Here is a 25,787-nt window from a genome sequence, read left to right on the forward strand (position 1 = left end):
CTACCCTGCCTCCTTCAAATCTGCAACTGTCTTACCCCTATTGAAGAATCCCCCAGCTGACTGACCCATCCCAACAAACTATCACCCACTTTCTCTCCTTCGCCATTATTCAAAGGTCCTTGAGCGGGTGGTGATCGAACATATCATGAAGATCCCTAAGGATAAAGGCCTTGGAGATCCACTTCAACTTGGCTTTCATAGAAAACACTCTGTGACTGCACTCATGCACGTCTCCAACTTTCTCTCGAATGCTCACCACTCCAAACTCTCTTCTATAGTTATCCCTTTAGACCTTTCTGCCGCTTGTGTCACTGTCCACCACTCCTCTCTCCTCCACCTTCTCCAGGACCTTGGATTTTGCAAATCTGGTCTTGCTGGATCGCCTCCTACCTGGAAGGTTGATCCTTTAAAATCATTTGGAACTCGCAAACCTCTGAGCCCATCCGTTTCCCTGTCTGTGTCCCACAAGGATCAATCCTGCACTCTCTACACCCTACCCAGATCCTCCCCACCTTCTACCTACTGTCATGCTGGCTGGCTCTCCATGCACAACCACAGTCTTTTCAAGTTCCTTCTCCTGGTCTGCAAAGCTATCAATGGTCTTTGCTCCTCAGTATCTGTGATTGTTAGTTTACTCGCCATCTCATTCCCTCCGATCTTCCTCTGCACTCAACCTCACCTTCCAATACCCTCCCTGTGCCTCCTCTTGCTTCTAATCTTTCTCCCTACTCGCACCACTCCAGTGGAACCCACTCCCCATAACAATCAAGGCCAGCCCACTTGTGGATCTCAACAAAGCTTGGCTCAAACATCAGTTACTTGGTTAAGCAGGGGCTCTCCTGCCCTCGCCCCCATCCTCCAAACCTGACAACACCACTTCTTCACGTTACGCTTAATAATGCAATTTAGTATATTTAATGAGTGCTCCTCTTTAGTTTGAAGCACTTTACCCACCCTTAGGTTAATGTTACCTTTGAAAGTCATCTGTTTTCTTATATACATTTTGTTTGTTTTGTCCCTGGTATATGTTCTAAATTTCTACACCCCATAAAGTGGCTCATTACTCGCTCATCTTTATGCTATTGTACAGGCACCCTTTGGTGGGAATGTCTCAGCCTAAGTCATTTATTAATTAAATTAACATCCCTGTTCGTCAAATCAATACAAATAAACACAGTCCTTTGCTATCGGACTGTTGGTTGCAGGAGCATAGCCTTTGTCTTTCCTGGGTAATTCCTTCTACCTGCTTCAGAAGGAGTCCCAGCATTTTGCTAAGGTGCAGACAATTATACAGATCTTGCAGGCTGGGTGCACATCCACCCTCCAATATGGCACACTTCTCTATTCAAAAATTTGCGGAATGAAGATTAGACAGAGTATATGAGAATTTGCTTGATGTCGTCTGGTAGGGTGGTTGTTTGTTTTGTGTATGTCTCTGGGCACGTCCCATGTGTTTTATTTATTTTAATAATTTTTTTCTCCATTATTTGGAAAGCCATTGTTAGATGTTAGTGATTTGGAATCATTTTTTGCTTCAAATGTGCTATTGCTTGTTATTCTGATTGTTATTTTCTTATAAGGATGGTTTTATTCTGCTGCATTGCATATGTTACTTGTGTGTTGTTTGTTTGGTGTTACCTTTTAAAAAATGTAAATAAAGAGATTTAGAAAAAAAACATTTGCGGACACCCAATCAGGGACGGTTGCAACATTCAAATCGTACAGCGTAAACACTCAGCATGTGGATTCAGCAGAAATCACAGAAATCTGTTCATGAATCCGTCCAGATTGGCCATGGCTGCCTTGCGCTCCCAAAGTGAATTATCAGGAAGGCCATGACCAGATATGGCGCACACACCCAGGTTTCCATGCTTACCAGTTAAACATCACTAACAGTGGTGAAAGTGTGCATTATAAATATCCTTGTACATTAACATTAACATAACCATTAAGTGAAGGTTCACTTAACATCCACATGTAGGTCACAATTTTAACATCCCTCTAATCCCTGAACTTGCAAGGCTGGTTTATAAAAACCAGCATCCTGCTACCCAATTCGTTGTCTGGAAAATGAGGTTCTGAAGGTAGCCAAGAAAGACACTTTCAGAGCTTCACGTAGAAGCAACTGGATAAGATACTATTAATGGTCTTCTAGAAGCTGAAATCTTGCACCTCACTACTGATCATAGGATATAGCTTATTTTTTACCCTTCTGACATGCATAAGCGACTGGCTGCTGTAAGTTCGATTTCGTTTTTACTGGTATTAAATAAAGTCACTTTAATGTGCTTATACATACGATATATCACTGGGGAATCCAAATTCTTAGAGGGGATCTAAAAATCACTTTGACCATTTTGGTGAATCCTGTCTTTGAACATGCAGCTCCTTGAGAGTTGGACACTTCACCTAAAGGGAGGGCACTTCATGGGCACTCATGGCTGCTTACAGAGACAATGAACCCTATGTTTCAAAAGTCTGAGGAACTCAACGTGTTTACTTATGTAGACCAACACTTAAATATTACCCACCATCAAGCTTATGGGTTCTATGGTAGAGGAAACTATCGACACTCTGGGTGAGAGATGAGTCGAGATTTCACTGTCTAAATTCAGGAGAACAACTGAAATCCAAGGATATCACTTAAGGAGAAAAAACTCTGACAAAATGCCTTCAAGACCTCCATTTGTGTTGCTGGGTTATTCCATGACCATTCCACCGCTAGGCCATCAATGTCACTAGCCGGCTGAAGGCATTTGGTTAAAATTAAATGATCTAGCATTAAAGAAAGGTTACTTACCAGTAACACAATACTACAAGTTTGAAGACTTTTTTCAGCTGCTATTTTTCAAATGCCATCTGTGGCTCAACTACAGCCACAAGTGGCACAGACCAACAAATGTTTCAGAATTAAATGCAACAAAGGAGTGGCATGTAGTGCATGCATTGACAGCCGAATGAGACTGCATCATGGGATGCACTCCAGGACGCAATATGCATAGCTTACATTTGCTCATTTTAAGCTCTGTGACCAAATTGCTTGTCCTGCTACAATACAGCAATAGCTCTGACAAGCTAACTATGGGCGGAAGCACTCTTAGTAGGCAGCATTTCCTTACCTTCGCTTGCTAGAAGCCTTCCAGTCTGGCCACAAGGTGTTAAGGTATGTGGTAAATCTGTCCTCACTTCTTTCCCCGAAGAGGCCTCCCACTATATGGCCAGGGGACTGCAGCCGCCACCAAAACCTCACCCTGGGGGCGACTATAGGGAGGCCCATCTGGGGGAGGTACACCTTGGGAGAGTAACGTGGCATTGTTGGACCAACCCCCACTTTTCTTTTCAGGGATGTTTCCTGTATTCCCCTTGCCTTAATGGCATATTGCCACATTCCTCCGAAAACCTACTGATAGATCTACACTTATTGCAACCCAAACTCCCATTGACAGCTTGGACGAGGAAGAGGTAGGGAGTAATACGGGTCCCTTCCAATGAGGCTCCATATCCACTTCCTCAAAGCCTTACAGGAAATGGTCCCAGAACTACTGACATGAGAAAGAAAAAGAGTACTGAAAATCACGAGGACCGGGCGACCAACGCAGCAGTCTATTAGGCGGCATAGTAAATTAACACGAAATTGCCAAAATGGAAATGTAGAACATACCAAGCGTGCCACAATTCAGGTCAGAGACGGAGAGTGAAGCCAATCGGGTACAAATGCAAAAGACAGCGCACAGGTCAAAATAACAATCTCCAAACATGAACAATTTGAATACTAATGTTACAAAATGACTAGTGTCATATCGCGATGAGATGCTTCATGCCCCACATTCATAATGATTAGTTAAAGCTGTTAGATGTGAAGCCATCCTGCTTCCCCATTGATGAGGATTGTATGAGTCCCAGAAATAGTGATGCAATCCAAATATACGTGCACATCTTAATAATGTCACAACACCCCAATCAGTGAACAATGTCTTGTGCTAATGATACAATGTTCTGAATCATGGATGGGATTCAGAATGGTATCTCAGGGCATACCATTAATAAGTGGGTTAATAGGTGAGGTGTAATTAAAGCTAAAAAGGGCGTGCTTACCCACATGGTTCACAGATTGGGGTGTTCTGACATTATTAAGTCATTATGAAGCATCTCATCACGGTATAATGACACTAGTCATTTTGTAACATTAGTATTTAAAATGTTCATGTTTGGAGATTGTTATTTTGACTTATGTGCTGTCTTTTGCATTTGTACCCGATTGGCTTCACTCTCCGTCTCTGACTTGAATTGTGGCACGCTTGGTATGTTCTACATTTTCATTTTGGCAATTTGGTGTTAATTTACTATGTCGCCTAATACTTTGATTTATTCATTATTTGTTTAACACATCATGCACAAAATAATGTTTACTTTTAAAATGGTCATGTTTATTATTCTGTTGATAATTACTTACAGCCTTGAGAACGACCATGTGGTCGAACACGTGTCGGCTGTACATCACATACAATTAAATCTCGACTTAACACTATTTGATTTGTCATAGTGATATAATTTCTCATCATTACTCAGTTCTATAACTGTTATTGGTTTGAGCGCAAGTCACCTTCCCTGATCCATAATTTACTGTTTAATTTTTACAAACTCTGTGGGTGGTTTGTGGGAATAGTGTGTTCGCAGCCACCAAACATTTTCCTTCATGTTATATTTATTTTCAAATTACTGAGTGGTCAATAGCGCACACAAGCTGAATCGAACCCACGTTGTTCATTCATCAATTTGATAACTGGCCTGTTATCCACCAAATTAAATACAGAAGTAACATTTCTGTTTAAGCGCACGAAAACCCACTCCCTAAATATTAAAATTGCACTTAAAAACCGCCCATGGTACTTTAAGAGGTCTTTGAAATACCTACTTGACTTTTGCTCCCAGTATCGCTTGCTGTGGGATCCCTTCAACTGCACCAATATTTGCTGTGATGATCTGAATATTCAGGTTTGCGGGAATACTTAAACAGACGCCTTTTAAGTTTCCAAAACCCATGCCCGTGGCACTGGGCTCTGCATCTGAATAAAGAAGATGGGTGTCAAAAGTGAACAATTGATTTAGAAATACACTGTATGAATGACAACAAAGTAACAGTAGTACCTAAAAGGATACCCCTTTTCCCCCAATACATTAAACGCATTTTCAAATTCTGATTTTATTATTTTAAACTTGGGGCTATGCTTACTTTCCTTTCTTCTACGCGACTGGTCCATCCAATACTGCCCATCTCCTTAAAATTTCCGAGCCATGAATTTGCCTTTTTGTCTACATCTGCCTTCTTTGTCCCCAATGAGTGGGGCAATTCCATCCTACCCCTCAGTCATTTCCTACCTGATTGCATGGTACACTTACCTACTGACTCCTCTTTCAGCTCTAACAGTGAACCTGGAGACCATGTAAATGCCCAGTATCAATACCAGTAACATAACTTAATGACATCAGGAAGGCTGATGGGCATGTGTGTGCAATCAAAGAAATGTTAGCTTAATTTTAGAAACAGCCTGAAAATGGGGATATTTATCTTTTTTACATAAAAGGACTGAATTCGCTGAAGCCAATGTGCTGAGGTCAGTTTACCTCATGTACCTCAACCTTTGATTCACACTCTATATTTAGATGTTACACAAAGCGTAATGTAGACTGGTTAACTTTGCGAAATTATAATATGGTGATGGGCTTTCTTCTATCTCCAGTGTCTATTGAGAGATAGCCCACAAATTTGATACTGAACACCGCCTAACCAGGTTACATGAAGGCCACCTCTATTAAAAAGTTTTAAAAGTTGCTAGCATCACACTTCTATTCTTTAACTGTAGAGCAGAGGTATGGTACTTTTCTCCCAGCCAAGGCATCCAACTTTATGGTATGAAGAAGGATCCCACCCTTTACAATAACATGGCAAAATAGAATTCGACTGGTACATTATGCACACGTTTTTGACCTATCAGATCAAATAAAAAATGTGAATTAAGGTGCAATTTAAGAATGATAGCTAGGAGTGGACTTATCCGTGACGCTAGGGAACAGGCACAGAGAAAGCTTAAACCGAGATCTAGAACCGGCCACAAACATCTTCTTTTACAAATAGAGTGACTCTATGTTGAAGATTATGGCCCAGAATTTTTCAGATAACTTTTGGGATTTGATAAATGGATACAGTGCTAATTAAAAGTCTTTGCAAATGTATCCAATTTCAGAATCAACCTGCATCAAGTACTTTCAGGATCTAGATGACCACTAACTGCCAGAATTTGCTCGCTGCAATTCAGGGTTCTCTTTTGCACCATGGGATATTGGGATTGACACAGACGAGATCGAGAAGTTGATCAGTAATTCAAAGACATCCCATGCTTGCAGGCCGGATGGTCCATCATACAATGCGCTAAAAGAATCTCCCAAACTTTGGGCTTATTTATTGACTATTGAATTTGAGCGGTTACTAACTTCCCACCCAATACCTCTTTTCCTGCCTTCGATCCTATATCTTCCTCATAAAAAAAAAGAAAAAAAAAAAAACAAAAGGACAGGCAAGAATCTGCAACTACCATCTTATCGCACTTTTGGGCAGATATAGTAAATATTTTGCCAAACTTGTCCTATCTTGAGGGCTGAGCTCTTAAGCTTGAGAGGTTGAAGACATTTCCGTAAGAGTTTAAAGGACCTCTTCGAATGTGCTCTTGTTGAATTCTTTACAGACTCGGTCCACGAGGGTTGGCTCTTTGTTATATGCTCCCTGTTTTGATCTGACGGCAGCATTTGAGAGCGTGAATCATTCAACTATCCACTCAGTGGGAGGATTTTTACGCTTTCTCCTTTTTAGCCATTTGCAAACTGACAAGAACACAAAAGGGTAAATCAACCTACATCCTTCCCTTTCTTGATGGTGACAATTTCACTGCTAAGTAAGCCTAGCCCTGCCCAGTTACACACAAGCTCTTCTTTAGGCATGCTGCCAAGTTAGCTGTAGGGTCTTCAGTTTCACTCACATTTCACAGAAGTTTTGAGAAATTCTTTAGTTTGCACTGGAAGCAAGAATGCTATTCAAATGTGGCAAAAGTCCAACAGAGTTTACACAATCATGTTACCCTGATAAAATGTTCTTTCAGCAAAACATTCTCAAGAATGACACTAAAGCTTTCAAAGAACTTTCAAACTTATCTTTTACCTCTATAGAATTGCAATTTACAGGACAAACAAAAAACCCATGTACATTGAATAATGCGTGCCACTGCACATACGACAGACTGATGTACGTTTGAAAAGTACATTTTTCTTGGTGACCTCAGGATATGTGCCAACACGTGGCATGTGTTTCTTGTTATGCCACTTTTTCAACGCATTGTACCAATTTCCTTTTTTGTCTACAATTTGTCTACAAAATTGGTAGACCAGTAACTGCTAAATCTTTAACTTGGAGTGTGGTAGCTTGGTAGATCATTGGAATTCTGTTTGTGTGTGGTAAGTTTGCTTTTCAAAGTCACGTTGAAGGACTCCTGTCCTGAGAATCTGGCCAAGAAGCTAGAATAGAGAATTGTTTTACCAGATTCAGTTTAAAAAGAACAATGTGTGATTAAGTGCATTTTAGTGTTATTGCCAATACATTCCATCCTGTGTAAAGTGTTTGGCCAAATACGTATTACTGCTGGAGCGGTTTGATGCTGTAGGGGAGGGCTGGTCCAGGAGACCCCTCTCGCCTGCGTTTCTTTCCCAGGTGAGGGCTATGGGCCATTGGGCTTTCCCTCATGCCACCCGGGCCCAGGTGGTGGAGGGCTCACCCACTGGAGACATTGCCCACACGTATCGAATGCCCATATGTATTGATTACAACACAAATTTAGCTAGGCCCAAAAACCATTCTTTGCTCGGTAAAGATGGTGTGAGCTCAGCGTACTGTAGCGCGGCCCCCACCCTTGGAGAACATCCCTGTTGCCGCAGCACCCTGGCAGATCCGCTGCGAGCACGTTCCCACGAACAAAACGGACATGAGCTAGCGTAATGCCCTAACATTGTATCAGTTCACCTCCCACAGTGTATCATCGCTCCTAGCATGACCCGGCCAGCAGGCCTGGGAAATGAAAGAGAGCAGTAATATGGTCATCAGATGGCAGACAGTCTTTATGCATTAATGTTAAGACCTCTTGCATTATTTCTTTCTTCCACAAGATACAAACGCCGTAGAAGGTATTAAAATGAGAAAGTATGCTCCCATGATATAAGCTATGGCAAGCTCGCACCATTGCAGGTGGATGCCAATGATAAAGGAACGCTCCAGGGATCTGTTCGTTGCGTGTATCACTGGGCAGCCTACCTCACGTGGTTTCGCGCCATAACCAAAGCTAATGCTGCTAGAGTACACGAGAAAGCGGATGCAACTATACTATGAACCCATGTAAAGAATGCGCGAGAGTGCACGTATCATGTGTGAATGTCTGAGCCCCTCATATGCCACCGCCGTCACGTACAGTGGCGGGTCGTTTTCTATGTACTCCACTTATCTAACCACTACCTCATTTACTACGAATGCATATGCATGTAACTGAAACACTGTAGCTGCTAGAGTCTAATGTACAAATATGATGCTTGAACTGGGTATAATCGAAACGCACCCAGCAAAGGTTAAATGCATGTTTCGAAGTGATTTTAAATAAGTATTATAGAAAGTATTCAAATGTTTGCGATGTCTTTACTTATATTCAGCAACGCACGAGGGAGATACCTTTGTGAAAGCGTACAAGGTCTCGATGTATCCCCCTCCCTCCCTCAGAAGGCTGCCAAGACAGGAGAACAGAGCCCCGCTCTGCGCTATCACGCCTCCCCCGACCCGACTGGAGTCGCTTCAAAGACTTGTAGCCCCGCACCAGTACCCAAGGCCGCGGCCAGCCACCTGCATTATTTACAGCACAGCAGTAAACCTTAGTTTAAACTCAAGCGCCCCCTCGTAAACCCCACAACCCACCGGACTGTCTCAGACTTATGGCCCTGTGCAATCAGGACACCCAACACTTTGACATCACACAGCGAAACATCCATAATCACTTCTAACAAGACAGAAAGACCTGTACCACCCGCCCCAGTCCCCGAAGCTTAGCCCCTCGACCTATGGTCCCGGTCAACAGATCACAAGTAACCAGGCCACGATATATTATCTCCAGATCCCTCACAAGGTGCATTCCTCCTGTGTTGCATTTAACCTATTAAAAGATTTACTAAAGAGAATAAAACTGTAAATGACTGAATGACTGCAGTGTGCATGGCAGAGGGCAAGTAAGTCAGAAAAGGCATTCATCTCTGCCACAGGCCGCCTCGGCACACCAACACCGCCCGGATGAACTCAAGCCGACCTGCCAGGCCCAGCCCAACCCACGAGGGTGACCAGTGACGTCCTCCAGCCAAGACCAACCACACCGCAGCAGCACCTATAGTTAGTCGTCGCCACCCAATCCCAATGAACTTGTGCCCCCTATAGTATGTAGGTTTTTGATGACGTTTTTTGTAAATATATACGCCTGTCTTTGCTATTGTCAGACAGAGCGCTCTCGGAGTTTGCAGAGTTCTTTGCATGCCAATTCTGATTGATAAACTCCCATTTACGCTCACCCGCACTCTGTCTTGGCCTTATTCCCATTTTGGGAGAGTCCTTCATTGTCTCTCATTGCGGGGAGGATCGTGCTGTTGGGGGACGCTTGCTTTCAGTGGTGACCCCGATAGCGTGATTTTTATTTCTTCCTAAACTCCTTATAACCGTCCCCGTTTGGCACGAGAATCTCCGGTCGAAAAGGGATACGCACGGTGAGCAGGTTCCGGGAGGCTGCCCGCCAACGGCGACCGGTACACTAAGAAGTGCGCACTCAATAGAGAGGGGGTACGGGATCCCGGTTGAAAAATCCCCTTTGAGTACCGCTCGCCGGAGCCGGGGCTGACTGTAGAGCTGACGGCGACACTGCCTGGACGGACCCAGTTTCGGAGACTATCGGTTCAAGACGGGCACGTGAGTACTGAGTGCGAGCGATCTTAAGGGGAGCGGGGAGTGAAGTGTAGGACAGGAAACGAAGAGGGGGGTACGCAGATCTACTAAAGATCATCTTAAAATGTCCTTGCTTTTTCTTTGCATATGGCCATTAGGATTAAGAGGTGAATAAGAGATAACAAGTGACGGGAACCTAGCTCCGAAAGGGGGTGGAAGGCGGCGCCGCATAGTGCTATCGTGACTAGTACTGGGAATATATGAGGAAGTGGAGTATAAAATAAAAGTGTTCAGCAAAAGGGGACACAGAGTAAATTAGTGACCGCTATTACTTTTTTCCTTTTCTTAAGGGTAGGGGGGAGAATAAAGAACTGTGATTAGCACAGACTTGGGGAGACAGTAAGAGAAACAAAGTCCTATTAGAAGGAGGGGAAAACAGGGTAATATCTATATACATATATATGCGCATCTAGATACTCAAATGAGGCGATTAGGGACAGCCGGCTAGGGAGGAAAAGGAGGGCAGCCTGAATGGTGAATGGTGCCAAGAGGTGTGTGCACCTCGTATGTGCTAGAGGAGATTTTGACGTTGTGAATGTGTGAACGATTATAAGTGCATAATAGTTAAATGGTCATAATAAGTGTGGTCGGATAAAAGTTTTTTCTCTCTTCAGACAACGCCAATATAGTGGAGTGAGTGAGTACCTTTTTGATTTCCAGTCTGACATTGTCAAACCAAAGGATGGGTTGCTCTTGTATGTGCCCCTCAAAAAGAACATAATAGATATTGTGTACGGCCAGTTTTGTATTGTGTAGACAGGGAGGGGGAGAGCCCAAAGGGACCCAACATTGCATGTGAAGTAAAATATAAAGAATAATATTGATACGACACTTACATTGTAGTTGCAAACACACGAGGCACATCAGCACTAGGAGGGCACAGAGATGGGGGCTGAAACACCCTTATCACATATTTGTAAGAATCTCCCGGGATACGTGGAGCGGATTAAAAAATATCATGACCAATGGGTGACCGAGCTAAAAGGGGAGGGGTTACCTCAGATTTGGCCCGAGGGAGGGTCGTTTGATAAAAGTGTCCTGGATACAGTGGCCACATGCATTTATCTAAAATACAAAGGGAAGCAGCTGCAAAATAGGAGGGAAATATTGGATCTGTGGAGGTTATTTGAAGAGATACCACCGCCTAAGACACCAGCATTAAATCCTGATCTCCCGTCCACCACAGACAATCCACTGCTAATACAAAGGGATGTCAAAGAAGGCTCAAGTGTAGCGCCACCAGTAGAGGTAATAAGGTTGTACCCGATAATAAAGAAGCCTGTGCCCGCAGAGGGGTACAGTGATCCCACTTACATACCTCCCCCGAGAGATACTACACCCCTCCGGCCCACGGCACCTCCGCCATACGAAAGCACGAGAGAGCGAGCCCAGGCAGGCGCACAAAGGGTGGATATAGAGAAGCTCACAGATGATTTAGAATCGAGACTGACGATAGCAAAGGATGAGCTCTCGAGGATAAAAGACATATGTGAACGAACAGCACTAGATGCAACTAGATCAGGGCGTACGTCCAGAGCGCAAGGTGAAAATAGAAAGCCCGAAGAGGGGTGGAAAAAGGGCGAGATTTTGTTCAGAATTGAGGAAGAACCAACGCGAATAATAGAAGTAGGGCCCGGAGAGGGAGATATTGCAAGCGAAGAAAGGCGGGGGGGAATTAGAGAGGAGTTGCTGTGTGACATAAGGGACGAGGTAGAAGAAAGCGACAGGTTGAGTATGGCGATAGGAGGGGGAAGCGAAGGGGGGGAAGGTACGTGTTCACTGAGAACCCTGGACGATGAGTGGACGGGGCGACTAAGGAACAGAGTGGGCAAAATGGCATCACTAGGGACATCAACAGATCAAACGGGTCCGGACGGAACGACAAAAGGAAGGCTACAGCTCCCATTGATACACAGGGGAGGAGGGAGGCCTAACTATATCCCATGGGCACAGATGGATAAGGCCAATTTATTGAAGCTATTGCCCCCGTTGTCAGGAGGGGCAAGTAAGTGGATATATGCCTTTGAGAAACATACTGCCGGGGTACCCCTAGCCATAGGAGATGTAAAAAGTCTACTCGTATCAGCGGTAGGTGACCAGGCTGAAAGGGTATGGGTTAAAGCCGGTTTCCCGGGAGTAACGTTAGACTGCGACCGCCATGATGGGGCATCCTTTAACATGGTGCGTGCCAGGGTGTGGGATGCCTTACGCGAAACATTCCCAGACACACCGGACTTGCACAATGTATGAATGACGGGGAAGAGGCTATGGATTACATTTTTCGGGTCCAAGAGATGTGGAGAGCAGAAACGGGCACGCCCTGGTATCAATCGACATCTTTATTTTATTTTATTATAAAGAGAGGGCTCCCAAAGGAAGTGCAGAAGGCGCTTGACAAGATAGCAGGTATTGAAGCAAAGGGATGGCCAGAAATTCAAAGCATAATAGTACACCATTGTAAAAGAATCAAGGAGAGGGAGAAGGAGGTGGCGCAGAAAAGATTGGCAGACGAGGCGAAGTTAGTACAGTCAAAGTTAGTGAAGGTTGCAGCAGCAGTAGCCGCGCTCCCACACAGTAGGGAGGGAGATGAGGAGGAGGAGGGGCTGATAGCACTCCAAGGAAGGGTAGCAACTAATTGGGCAGGGCCAGCACAGCGGCAGTGGACTGAGCAAGAGCAAGGTGGAAGCCCACAGTGGCAAGAGTGGACCCCTCGAGGGGGACGAGGTGGGTACAGGGGCCGGAGAGGAGGCGGACAGGGGTATGGAGGAATGGGAGGAAATGGATGGCAGGGTCCCAGGGGCCCCCAAGGGAGTTGCTGGAATTGTGGACGATGGGGACATTACTCCAGGGAGTGCAGAAGTAGACAAAACAATGGGTTCCAGGAGGGGGAGAGTTATGGTCATCCACACCCGGGAAGCCCATACGGTCTCCCAATGGGACAGCAGCAACTAAGAAACCCCGGCCAGGGTACCACGGGCCAGCAACAAGGACACCAGTATAGGACACAGAACCACCCCCAAAACAATGACAGCATGCAATACACGCCAGGCAACCTTTTCGCGACAACAGCAAACGGGGCCCAAAGGAAGTGCAGAAGGCGCTTGACAAGATAGCAGGTATTGAAGCAAAGGGATGGCCAGAAATTCAAAGCATAATAGTACACCATTGTAAAAGAATCAAGGAGAGGGAGAAGGAGGTGGCGCAGAAAAGATTGGCAGACGAGGCGAAGTTAGTACAGTCAAAGTTAGTGAAGGTTGCAGCAGCAGTAGCCGCGCTCCCACACAGTAGGGAGGGAGATGAGGAGGAGGAGGGGCTGATAGCACTCCAAGGAAGGGTAGCAACTAATTGGGCAGGGCCAGCACACCGGCAGTGGACTGAGCAAGAGCAAGGTGGAAGCCCACAGTGGCAAGAGTGGACCCCTCGAGGGGGACGAGGTGGGTACAGGGGCCGGAGAGGAGGCGGACAGGGGTATGGAGGAATGGGAGGAAATGGATGGCAGGGTCCCAGGGGCCCCCAAGGGAGTTGCTGGAATTGTGGACGATGGGGACATTACTCCAGGGAGTGCAGAAGTAGACAAAACAATGGGTTCCAGGAGGGGGAGAGTTATGGTCATCCACACCCGGGAAGCCCATACGGTCTCCCAATGGGACAGCAGCAACTAAGAAACCCCGGCCAGGGTACCACGGGCCAGCAACAAGGACACCAGTATAGGACACAGAACCACCCCCAAAACAATGACAGCATGCAATACACGCCAGGCAACCTTTTCGCGACAACAGCAAACGGGGCCCCCGCGCCAGCGCCTTACAGCGGCATGTCGGTAGTTTCCGGAAATGTCTTTAATGAGGGAGGGGCGACGAGATACCCCGCATAGGACAGCCCACAGAGAACACTTGCGTGTCCAGTTCTATCCACCACCTACAATGCAGCAGAGGAACCATTGGTAGGGGCACAGATAGGAGACAAGCAGTTTATATTCATGGTTGATTCGGGAGCAGAGAAATCATGTATCAGAGAGGGCCGATTCCTGTTATCTAACAGGAAGTTAGAGACGCGGGGTTCGCTGGGGCTGTAGTTGAAGTTCCTTACACAGAAGCTTTGGATGTGACAGTGGGGGGTAAGACTGTGAAGGCACCCTTATTATATTACGAACATTCCCCAATTAACTTGCTAGGGAGGGATCTCCTGAGCAAACTCAACATGACCATATCATTTACCGAGAGAGGGATAGTGTGTTCCACACCCGGGATATGCCCCTTGCGTGCAATGTTGGTAGTGCAAGCCTACACAACCACGCAGGAAACACGAGGACTGCCACACAATGAGGAAATGTTTATCAAAGGGCTGAAGACTCTGGCCCTCATAATTCCCGAGCTGAGAAGCATGGACTGGAGGATCCCGGCGGAGTTCCTCTTCCGTCCCATAGTATGCCCCAACGCAGCACCAGGGTCAGTGGTATCGTTAGATTTGCACGCTGTGCAAGTGTCAGCAAAAAGAATAGCTGTGATCGGAGTGGACGAGGAAGGGTGTGAGTGGCGCACAGTGCTATGCACAAACGCCAACATCGCCCTGCGAGAGGTAACAGATGAGGATCTCTTCTCAGACTCAGAAGGGGACGGTGAAATAGTGATGGAAATAGCGATGCCCTGTGATATTTTAATACAAGCAAGGGAGACTCCCGTCCAATTGATGACAGTGGTAGGAGCACCACCTTCATTTTTTGATGACGACATGAGGCTCGTACCAAACAACTTATGGACAACAGGCCCCCATGATGTGGGACTGTTGCATGGAGTACAGCCTGTGGTAATAAAGCTAAAACAAGGAGCAATTTTACCACGAGTTAAACAGTATCCTCTGTCTCGTGAAGCTGAAGAAGGGATAAAAGAGATAATAAACGCCTTATTAGCACAAGGGATAATAGTGCCTTCAAACTCCCCATGTAACACTTGTATTTATCCGATCAAAAAAGCAAAAGGGGGGTCTTGGAGGATGATACAGGACTTACGCCCCCTCAACGATGTAATTCAGAAGGAGTTCCCTCTAGTCCCGAACCCCGCATCAATACTGTGCAGCATCCCGAAGGAGGCATCACATTTCACAGTAGTGGATTTGAAAAACGCATTTTTCTCTATTCCCCTGGCTGAAGAGAGTAGATACCTTACCGCCTTCACACTGGGGGGTAAAAGGTATGAGCATTGCAGATTACCACAGGGTTACTGCGAGAGCCCGAGCATCTTCAATCGCGTATTACATGAAGACCTAGGAAACCTATCAGTTGAGAGCACCATTATTCAGTACGTAGACGATTTACTAGTTTGCGCACGAAACGAAGAAACATGCAGAACAGACTCCATAACATTATTGACTTTGCTGGCCAACAAGGGGTACAAAGTGGACAAGGGAAAGCTACAATACTGTCTGACAGAGGTCCTGTACCTAGGACAGCTGATTTCGAGAGATGGAAAAAGAGTAATACCAGACAGGGTAGAAGCCATAAGATCAGTACAAGAACCCACAACAGTAAAAGACATGCAGAAATTTTTGGGAATGTGCAATTACTGCCGAGCATGGATATTAGATTATGCGGCATACACTAGGCCCTTATTACAAGTATTAAAGGTGGCCCAACAGGAGAACAGGAAGGTGGAATGGACGGAAGAGATGAGTTCCTCCTTCCAAACACTAAAAGAGTTGATTTCAAGCGCCCCAGTACTCGCAAACCCTGATTATGGACGCGAGTTTTATCTATTCTCCCACTGCAAGGAAACACTGATGACAGCAGTCCTGACACAAAAAACCTCCCTAGGACACAAGCCATTGGCTTACTATAGTGGCACTTTAGATGCCGTGATGCAGGGCCATTTCGCGTGCGAGCAATCACTCGCTGCAGCCGCGTTCGCGATTGAGAAAAGTGCCACAATAGTAATGGGCTGCCCTGTAACATTGTTTGTGGAACATTCATTATTTGCCATACTCGAGAGATCAAAAAGCACACTGACCACACAGCGAGCAACTGCCTACGAGATTATACTGTCCAGTGCCAACATCCATATAGTGAGATGCAAGACAGTGAACCCCGCCACATTCATTACAGAAGCGTGCACGCTCGAAGACATGCAGAACCACGATTGCGCAACCTACACAGGAGGAAGTGGGGAGGAGACAGTGGTGTGTGAGAACGCTCTAAGCGAAGGGGAAGTGTACTTTGTGGATGGGTCCGCATCTATTGACACGGACACGGGAGAAAAACACGTTGGCATGGCAGTGGTGAGGTTAGAAGACGGTGAGTATGAAACACTGGTACAATATCGTCTCCCATCACATTACTCCGCGCAGGCAGCAGAACTGATTGCACTCATAGAAGCACTACATGCAGCAAAGGGTTGTGCAGTGACGATATACACAGACTCAGCTTACATGACAACAACAGTACATGGAGGCCTAGCAAGATGGGGGCGGAGGGGCTTTAGGAGGGCAGATGGAACACCTGTACAGCATGCAGAATTGTTAAAAGAGTTAATTGAGGCCCTGCAAAACCCCACTGCAGTAGCAATAGTAAAATGCCAAGCACATACGTCCAACACAGATGTTGTGTCTTTAGGGAACGCGGCAGCGGACGCTGCCGCCAAGGAGGCTTCCTATTTTCAGAAAAATGACACAGGTGAATACATGCTTAAGGACAAAACAAACGAAGAGCCCCCAGAGGGATATAATGTCATGCCCATACCACAAATAATAGAATTGCAGGAAGGAGCCAGTGCAGAGGAACAACTATTGTGGACAAAGCGAGGGTGCAGCAAGTCAGGAACAGACCTGCTGTGGAGGCAAAATAACTCGGGGAAGGTGGTAATGCCAATTCAGCTACTAGAGATTGCATTTCAACAGCTACACTTCCCTGCACATAACACCAAACAACACATCGCAGCAGAAATACAGGAAGAATGGTTCGTGCCCGGTCTCCAGGAGCACGTGTCTCGTTTGGCAATGGAATGTACAACATGCCAAATATACAATTCAGGGATGACATTACGTACTCTCCGGGGAACAATCCCTAAGCCCATTGGCCCATTCAAGGAACTACACATAGATTATGCAGATATGGGGGAAAGGTGTAATGGTGCACGGTACATGATTGTGGTCGTGTGCCCATTTTCAAGGTGGGTGGAAGCAGGACCCTGCGCGCGGCCTGATGCCAAGAGCGCCGCCAAGTTCCTAGTAAGGGAGGTATTCCCGCGCTGGGGAATTTGTGACGTCATCCGCTCAGACAATGGCACTCATTTTGTGAATGAGCTTTTTAAGGAAGTGACTGCATTGTTGGGAATAAAACATAAATTATGTTCAATTTATCATCCTCAAAGTAATGGCGTAGTGGAAAAGATGAACGGATTGTTGAAGGGCAGGTTATCAAAACTATGCTTCTCATTGAAAAAGAATTGGATTTACTGCCTACCGCTTGCGCTATTTGAGTTGCGAAACCAGCCAAGCAAAGACCACCATTTGTCCCCGCACGAGATCGTGACTGGGAGACGGATGAACACTGCACACTCACCACTGCGCGAACACTCAGACGCTCACAGAAGCGCCGCGATATTGGGAGATGAGTTCACAGACTATTTAAAAAAGCTGACAAGGGCAGCGCGCGTGATAGCAAAGCAATTGTCCCCACCCTTCACTAGAGAAGAGGGAAATGTAACAGGCGCTGTCACGGAGCCGAAGCAACAACTACAGCTAATGCCAGGCGACTGGATAAATGTCAGAAGTTTTGTGCGTCGGTGGAATGCACCACGATTCCATGGCCCATATGAAGTAATATTTTGCACACCTACGGCAGTAAAGGTCAAAGGGTTGAGGTACTGGGTGCACTTGACCGATGTACGGAAGGCATATAGCAACGTACAAGAGGAGGTAGATGGGGAGGCACAGACAACAGCAAACGCTGCAACTGAGCAGAATGACTGAATATGAACTTGCGTGTATGTGCTGGTACTGAATTTGGAGAAATGCACAACTGATAAAAAAAAAAAGGGGAAAATTTTGTTTTAACCTTCATCTTGTTGAGTGTGAATATATATATATATACATATATAAAATGGAATGCTAAATTATAAACTTGTATACACCCTTGTCTGTGAATACCCCTCCCCGTATCCCTACCCGCTTCCATTCCCCGTCACATGTATATTGGCACTGTTGGTGCCAACAAAATGTTTACATGTATGCACTCAATGCACTTTTAAATCTTAAACAGGAGCTTCCATGGCATCTAACGGGCGGCCTGCAACGGATAGATGTACTAGAATTAGAGAATGGTTAACTGTGAAATGTATATATTCGTATGAATGTGGACTATCTGCGTGCATTATATTGTTCTTTACATTATTATTTGGTCTGGTTACATACTGGTTCATAGCGTTCATCTCTATCGAGATGAACGAGGGGGGAGGGAGTAACACAACTACTGGGACCAATACAACTGCAAGTGTCAATGCAACTACAAGGGAAGGTGATTTTTTAATATGGGATGGAACTAAACTTGTGTGGGGCCACTATACTACGTCACCCAATGTTGTCATTTCACACGATGGAGGGCCAAAGGGTGAAAGACAAAATAACACACTGTCCCCACCTGAGATGTCTAATTACAATGCTCACAGCTTAAACGACCGAAATCCCTCTGCCATATCCTGGTTGTATAATACCCCCACCAGCCAACCTGCCCCCACGGCCATAGAGAATCAAAGAATGAGAGAAACACATGAAATATTATATGATGACTGGGTGAAGGGGGGCGGGAATGAGAAAGGAGGGTCTAGTTTGTCTCTTGCCCAGGGAATCGGGAAGAATATGAGGAATAAGAACAATAGACGGAAGAGGGAAGCCGGAAGGAAGAAGTATGATGAGTACTATGGGTTAGGTCTAGATAAGATGGAAGACCCGCGACACCCCCACCAAACAAATAAGTGGTATGCAGACATGAGTGCCACAGCTAGACAAACAACAAACGAGAGCTGTTATGTTTGCTCCCTCATCCCTCACGCATCAGGTACACCCAAAGTACTGTTACCCAAAGAGTTGCCGATTATAGATGCCCAATGTCTCCTTCATCTCACGTTATGCAGAATTAAGAACACCTTCCAGGCACATGAAGTGACTTTTCAAATGCTGCAGAACGAGAAAACATGCTACCCAAAACCGTCAGGGGTTGTATGTCTGAGAGAACCATTTTTTGCAATCGAAGGGACACTTTTTTCTGATAACAAGTGGAAGAATGAAGAAGTAATGTGTAAAGCTGAAGCACTGAGGGGCGTGGCACCGGAGAAATTGCAATGGATAGAAGAAACATGCACACCCGTATGGAGAGAACACATTTCAAAACTAACCTGGGTTACGCCCATCGAAAAGCCTTTCAAGTTGCAGAATGAAATAGACTATGAACTATGTTTCAAAGGAGAGGGGAGAACGTCCATGGGGACGAACAAGAAGTGCAACAAAACCCTCACTATCCCAGACCTAAGAAAAGGGACTGCGGCCCTTATGGACACGTATTGGGTATGTGGAAAACAGGCATACCTACACCTCCCCCCGTCGTGGAGTGGCAGCTGCTCAATGGCCACTCTGCACTCAGCTCTGATGGTGATACCAGAAAGCCACATCGATGGAAACAAAAGGACACAGGAACACACACCACAGAGTGTGGCCCAACCGACTGCAGAACCACAAATGTATGTTCTATCTTCTGGAAGCAAGGGAGAGGTGCTGACCCGCAACAGACGAGCATCAAACTATATATCAAAGGCATCATCAGAACTATTGGCCCAGATCCCAGACAAATATCGATTATTCAGCTCAGCAGAAACATTTTTTGCCTCGCTCGTATCAAGTGTCCAAGCAAGGGCTAACGCAAAATGGCTCCAGATAACCCGCTGGAAATTAATTCAGCTGGCGAACGACACCGAAGAAGGTTTTAACATAATAAAGGTCGAACTAAGAGCCTTGCGACTGATGACCATGCAGAACAGGTATGTCCTGGACCTGTTGACGGCGATGGACGGCGGTGTTTGCCGAAAAATAGGAAGTGCCTGCTGCACTTTCGTACCTTCTGAAGACGCAGAGAACGGCTCCCTGTCCCATGTGATCGAAGCAGTCCATAACCTAGGAGAAAAAATGAAGATGGAAGGCGGAGCAGAAGATAGTACATGGTTCGATAACCCCTTCTCCTGGGTTCCCTCATGGCTTGGAACAACGATGAAATTTCTGATGCCAGCTGTGGTGTTCCTGCTTTTGATTTTCTGCCTATGCCAGGTGGGTCTTCGAGTCTGTGCTAGCGCAGTACCAAATGGTGCAATGATGATGGTGACAATGGGCAACTCACACGGTACAATAAAAACGGTGCAAGAAGCACAAGTACAAACAGGGGTAGACAACACACCAAGGTACCAACTGGTGCCCATGTACCATGACAAGGATATTGTAGATAAGCTTTGGCACACCACCATCAAAGAGCCCCGCATACTAGAATGGTACGAGGAAGTGTGGGTAGATTTGGAAGGAGATGGTGGGTGCATATATCTTACGTGTACTCCAGATGAATACGCCAGGAGAGGTGAGAGTTTAAGGGGGGTGTGCAGAGCATGGATGCCTATCAAAGGAACTCCTGCATGGGATGAGGCGGTGATGGACGAAGCAGAGTGTAGGAGGATAGAGGAGTTAAAGAATTCGTTACTTTAGTAACGAAAGGGGGGAAATGTAGGGGAGGGCTGGTCCAGGAGACCCCTCTCGCCTGCGTTTCTTTCCCAGGTGAGGGCTATGGGCCATTGGGCGTTCCCTCATGCCACCCGGGCCCAGGTGGTGGAGGGCTCACCCACTGGAGACATTGCCCACACGTATCGAATGCCCATATGTATTGATTACAACACAAATTTAGCTAGGCCCAAAAACCATTCTTTGCTCGGTAAAGATGGTGTGAGCTCAGCGTACTGTAGCGCGGCCCCCACCCTTGGAGAACATCCCTGTTGCCGCAGCACCCTGGCAGATCCGCTGCGAGCACGTTCCCACGAACAAAACGGACATGAGCTAGCGTAATGCCCTAACATTGTATCAGTTCACCTCCCACAGTGTATCATCGCTCCTAGCATGACCCGGCCAGCAGGCCTGGGAAATGAAAGAGAGCAGTAATATGGTCATCAGATGGCAGACAGTCTTTATGCATTAATGTTAAGACCTCTTGCATTATTTCTTTCTTCCACAAGATACAAACGCCGTAGAAGGTATTAAAATGAGAAAGTATGCTCCCATGATATAAGCTATGGCAAGCTCGCACCATTGCAGGTGGATGCCAATGATAAAGGAACGCTCCAGGGATCTGTTCGTTGCGTGTATCACTGGGCAGCCTACCTCACGTGGTTTCGCGCCATAACCAAAGCTAATGCTGCTAGAGTACACGAGAAAGCGGATGCAACTATACTATGAACCCATGTAAAGAATGCGCGAGAGTGCACGTATCATGTGTGAATGTCTGAGCCCCTCATATGCCACCGCCGTCACGTACAGTGGCGGGTCGTTTTCTATGTACTCCACTTATCTAACCACTACCTCATTTACTACGAATGCATATGCATGTAACTGAAACACTGTAGCTGCTAGAGTCTAATGTACAAATATGATGCTTGAACTGGGTATAATCGAAACGCACCCAGCAAAGGTTAAATGCATGTTTCGAAGTGATTTTAAATAAGTATTATAGAAAGTATTCAAATGTTTGCGATGTCTTTACTTATATTCAGCAACGCACGAGGGAGATACCTTTGTGAAAGCGTACAAGGTCTCGATGTATCCCCCTCCCTCCCTCAGAAGGCTGCCAAGACAGGAGAACAGAGCCCCGCTCTGCGCTATCACGCCTCCCCCGACCCGACTGGAGTCGCTTCAAAGACTTGTAGCCCCGCACCAGTACCCAAGGCCGCGGCCAGCCACCTGCATTATTTACAGCACAGCAGTAAACCTTAGTTTAAACTCAAGCGCCCCCTCGTAAACCCCACAACCCACCGGACTGTCTCAGACTTATGGCCCTGTGCAATCAGGACACCCAACACTTTGACATCACACAGCGAAACATCCATAATCACTTCTAACAAGACAGAAAGACCTGTACCACCCGCCCCAGTCCCCGAAGCTTAGCCCCTCGACCTATGGTCCCGGTCAACAGATCACAAGTAACCAGGCCACGATATATTATCTCCAGATCCCTCACAAGGTGCATTCCTCCTGTGTTGCATTTAACCTATTAAAAGATTTACTAAAGAGAATAAAACTGTAAATGACTGAATGACTGCAGTGTGCATGGCAGAGGGCAAGTAAGTCAGAAAAGGCATTCATCTCTGCCACAGGCCGCCTCGGCACACCAACACCGCCCGGATGAACTCAAGCCGACCTGCCAGGCCCAGCCCAACCCACGAGGGTGACCAGTGACGTCCTCCAGCCAAGACCAACCACACCGCAGCAGCACCTATAGTTAGTCGTCGCCACCCAATCCCAATGAACTTGTGCCCCCTATAGTATGTAGGTTTTTGATGACGTTTTTTGTAAATATATACGCCTGTCTTTGCTATTGTCAGACAGAGCGCTCTCGGAGTTTGCAGAGTTCTTTGCATGCCCAATTCTGATTGATAAACTCCCATTTACGATCACCCGCACTCTGTCTTGGCCTTATTCCCATTTTGGGAGAGTCCTTCATTGTCTCTCATTGCGGGGAGGATCGTGCTGTTGGGGGACGCTTGCTTTCAATGCTTTGAGCACTTCACGCTAATCCTTGTTCTGTTTGCTACTGTATGATCCCTCGTCATAAGGGGCATGGGTTGAAATGATAGATTTCACCCAAAGATTAACACTGCGTAACCCTTTATTAAAATAGGTGTGGCTAGCGCAGGGAGCTTTTGCACACTCATTTTATTGACATTTTCCATTTAAATGGGCTATTCAAACTAGCTTAAGGGACACACACATCCAATGTTAAAGGATAGATGATTGAGAATCGCACCCCACTTAAATCATTGGATTTAAAAAAAAAACATGAATCTTTCTCTGTTACACAATAAGCTACAAAAAAAACACCCAAAAAAACTAGGAGGATTCGGTTTGAAAGATTTCTGAAAACAGTCGGTAAAAAGTGTACATTTTGAAAGTAATATGAACAACTATTTATTGTCAGCATTGAACCTCACTATGGCATTCAACCAAAAGGTGTGGGCTTCTCAAACACAAATATTCAGACATTAACCTTTTGCAGCAACTCTTTCCCCAAGCAAAAGATCCCTCTTACCAATTCTATTGCCACCCTATAGCTAACTAAAGTGTAGTTTATCAGTGTTCAGCAGGCTACTATGTTTGCTCTGCAAGAGTGCTTTCCAATCGTGGGGGAAAACTGAGAGCTTAAATATTTTATAATGAAATCCTCTGTTACTTGACAATCTCATGCCAGGTCTGCACCTCCCTTCCCATTTCAATGCATGTGCACCAAGTATCGTTCTGGCATTGGTTTGCTGATGTTCTGTGTATGCTGGCTTTGCCGACTGCTGTTAAAGGCGTTCACCAAACCACACAGAGTCTGTGGTTGATTTTGCATGACAGCATTGGTGGCTGTGGCGTCGGATTCCCGCTGCCCTATTGCTAAAACTCAAGGGTTGCCAGACATGACTCCTAGTGATCCCACGGGCCCAGGTAAGGCTATTTTGGTGGTGGGGACCGCTGGCAGGCGAGACTGGAGATGTGGGGGCGTAGACAGAACAGTCGCAGATGAAGAGCCGACTAAAATTCAAGGGTTTGTGAGCGCATTGCTATTTTGTCTGTTTACTGTTGTCGGAAATGGATTAGGATAATGTTCGTCTCTGCTAAAAGGACAACTGAAATCTGGAATGGTTTGGTTTTCCTCGGATATAGGAGGGAAAGTACCCTACCAACAAATGTGTTGATCTGATCAAAAATTTGAAATCAAAAGCGATTGGCTACCACAGTAATAGCAACTGTAAGCAGCACAACCATGCACCCTACTGAAAATAGATGACATGAGGTTGCTATGCCTGTCAGAGTAAAATAGTACACATCAGAATCTTGAGCAAATGCAACTTGTGTGTAGGAGAAGAAAATAATGTTGGATGAGATCCCCATACTTGTCCTGTCTAATCATTCCCGGGTACCCGAAACCCTGAAACCGTGTATGTGCAACTCGGTTGTAACCTCAGCTTTTGTTCTCAAACTCTCACCTATCCTAGTGCGGGAGCTGTAACAGGCTTTGTTTTCTCCATCTATGTTTCTTGTCTGCAACACTTCCCCCAACCCTGTCTCTGAAGTAGCTGCATGGCTTTGTGTTTGAGGTAGCGTAACCTGGGATATAGACTGCGAGGTAGCAGTCACCTGTATATAGATTTGGCCAATAGATGTATTTCTGAAATGTCATTATCGGGGGAGGAGCAGAGTTAGTGCGACTCCAACCAAACCTCTGGCAAGACACTGCAGAGTGGTGAGCTATGAGCCGAACACACCCCGCCAGCTTCCGAGCAAAGTAGAACCTGATGCAGGTAGGGCCAGTTACAGACTTGGCACACGTCATACTTTGTCTTACCCCTGTGAGAATGGGTTCAGGTCAGTCTAGAGAAGTGCCACTTCCTCCTAAAGGTAGTCCAGCTCACTTTGTGTAAGCCTGCAAGTTCCTGGATAAATGGCACAATTATACTCTGAGTGATTCAGAGACATTTTCCTCAGGAATGCACATTTGACCTAGATAAAATCAACATGTTAAGAAAGGCACTAGAGAAGAAAGGCGCACACGTACATCAGCAGCAGTGGGATAGCTACCTAGACTGGTTCACAAACAACAAAAAGGCAGTCGGCATCAAAGACTCGAGCCCTGAAAGATTTCCAGGAGAAGTTCCAGGAGCACGTTAAAACACTGAAAACTGGAGTACTCCAACCTTCAGACGCCCACACAAAAATGGGTATAACCGCCTGAATCCAGTCAGCCAACCCCCACTGAAGGAATCCCATGAGGACATCCTGGCCACTTACAACCCAGCTATAATCCATCGCGCAACTGCTGCTTAGCCGAGTAGCCTCCACCCAACCACCATCCTACCACCAGTCCACCCCAATCAGCTCCTTGACTAGTCCGATCCCAGCTGCATTCCAAGTTCAAATCTCTAAGCACTTTCAGTCTGCATCATCAACCATCTCTCGCAGGTTCAAAGGGTTTGCAGGACCCCCGCTAATAGCAGCACCACTGCAATCCCTCTTAGACAGCTCCCGGGAGGAGAAAATACCATAGTCACCTAAGAGTGACACCTATTTGTTTTATATTTATTTTTTCAAAAGTCCCTGCAGATTCGAGAAGATCCTGTTAAGTTCCAAGAAGAATTGCAGGAAATTATTGATGGTTACAGACCAAAATGTGCTGATCTAAATCAATTACTGCTATCACTACTGACACTTCCACATTGCTGACACAGCGCTGCAACAGGCCAGATGCGGAACCTCCCACTGAGCGGTTAAATGCTTTTACTGAGTGTTAGGAAAGATTTCCCTTAGGTGCAATTTTCCCTCCATTTGTGAACCCCCCCAAACATTTTGTTTTTGTTTGGCTTGCCAAACTTGAATTTTTCCAGTGGAGCACAGTCTACAGCTGCACTCCTCTGGGCTTTCTCTCATTTGTTATGGGGAAAATTCA

General features: G+C 45.9%; 1 protein-coding gene across 1 annotated transcript in view; it reads right to left on the reverse strand.

Moving 5' to 3' along the window:
* TCTN2 (tectonic family member 2) overlaps positions 1-25,787 on the reverse strand; it is a 794,052-nt gene that overhangs the window by 128,976 nt on the left and 639,289 nt on the right. Inside the window, exon 15 of the mRNA XM_069619693.1 lies at positions 4,916-5,066. Coding sequence (XP_069475794.1) covers positions 4,916-5,066 — 151 coding nt within the window. The remainder of the gene's footprint in view (positions 1-4,915; positions 5,067-25,787) is intronic.

The sequence above is a fragment of the Ambystoma mexicanum genome, chromosome 10 (genome assembly GCF_040938575.1).
Source record: "Ambystoma mexicanum isolate Mex_15411 chromosome 10, UKY_AmexF1_1, whole genome shotgun sequence".
Taxonomy (NCBI): Eukaryota; Metazoa; Chordata; class Amphibia; order Caudata; family Ambystomatidae; genus Ambystoma; species Ambystoma mexicanum.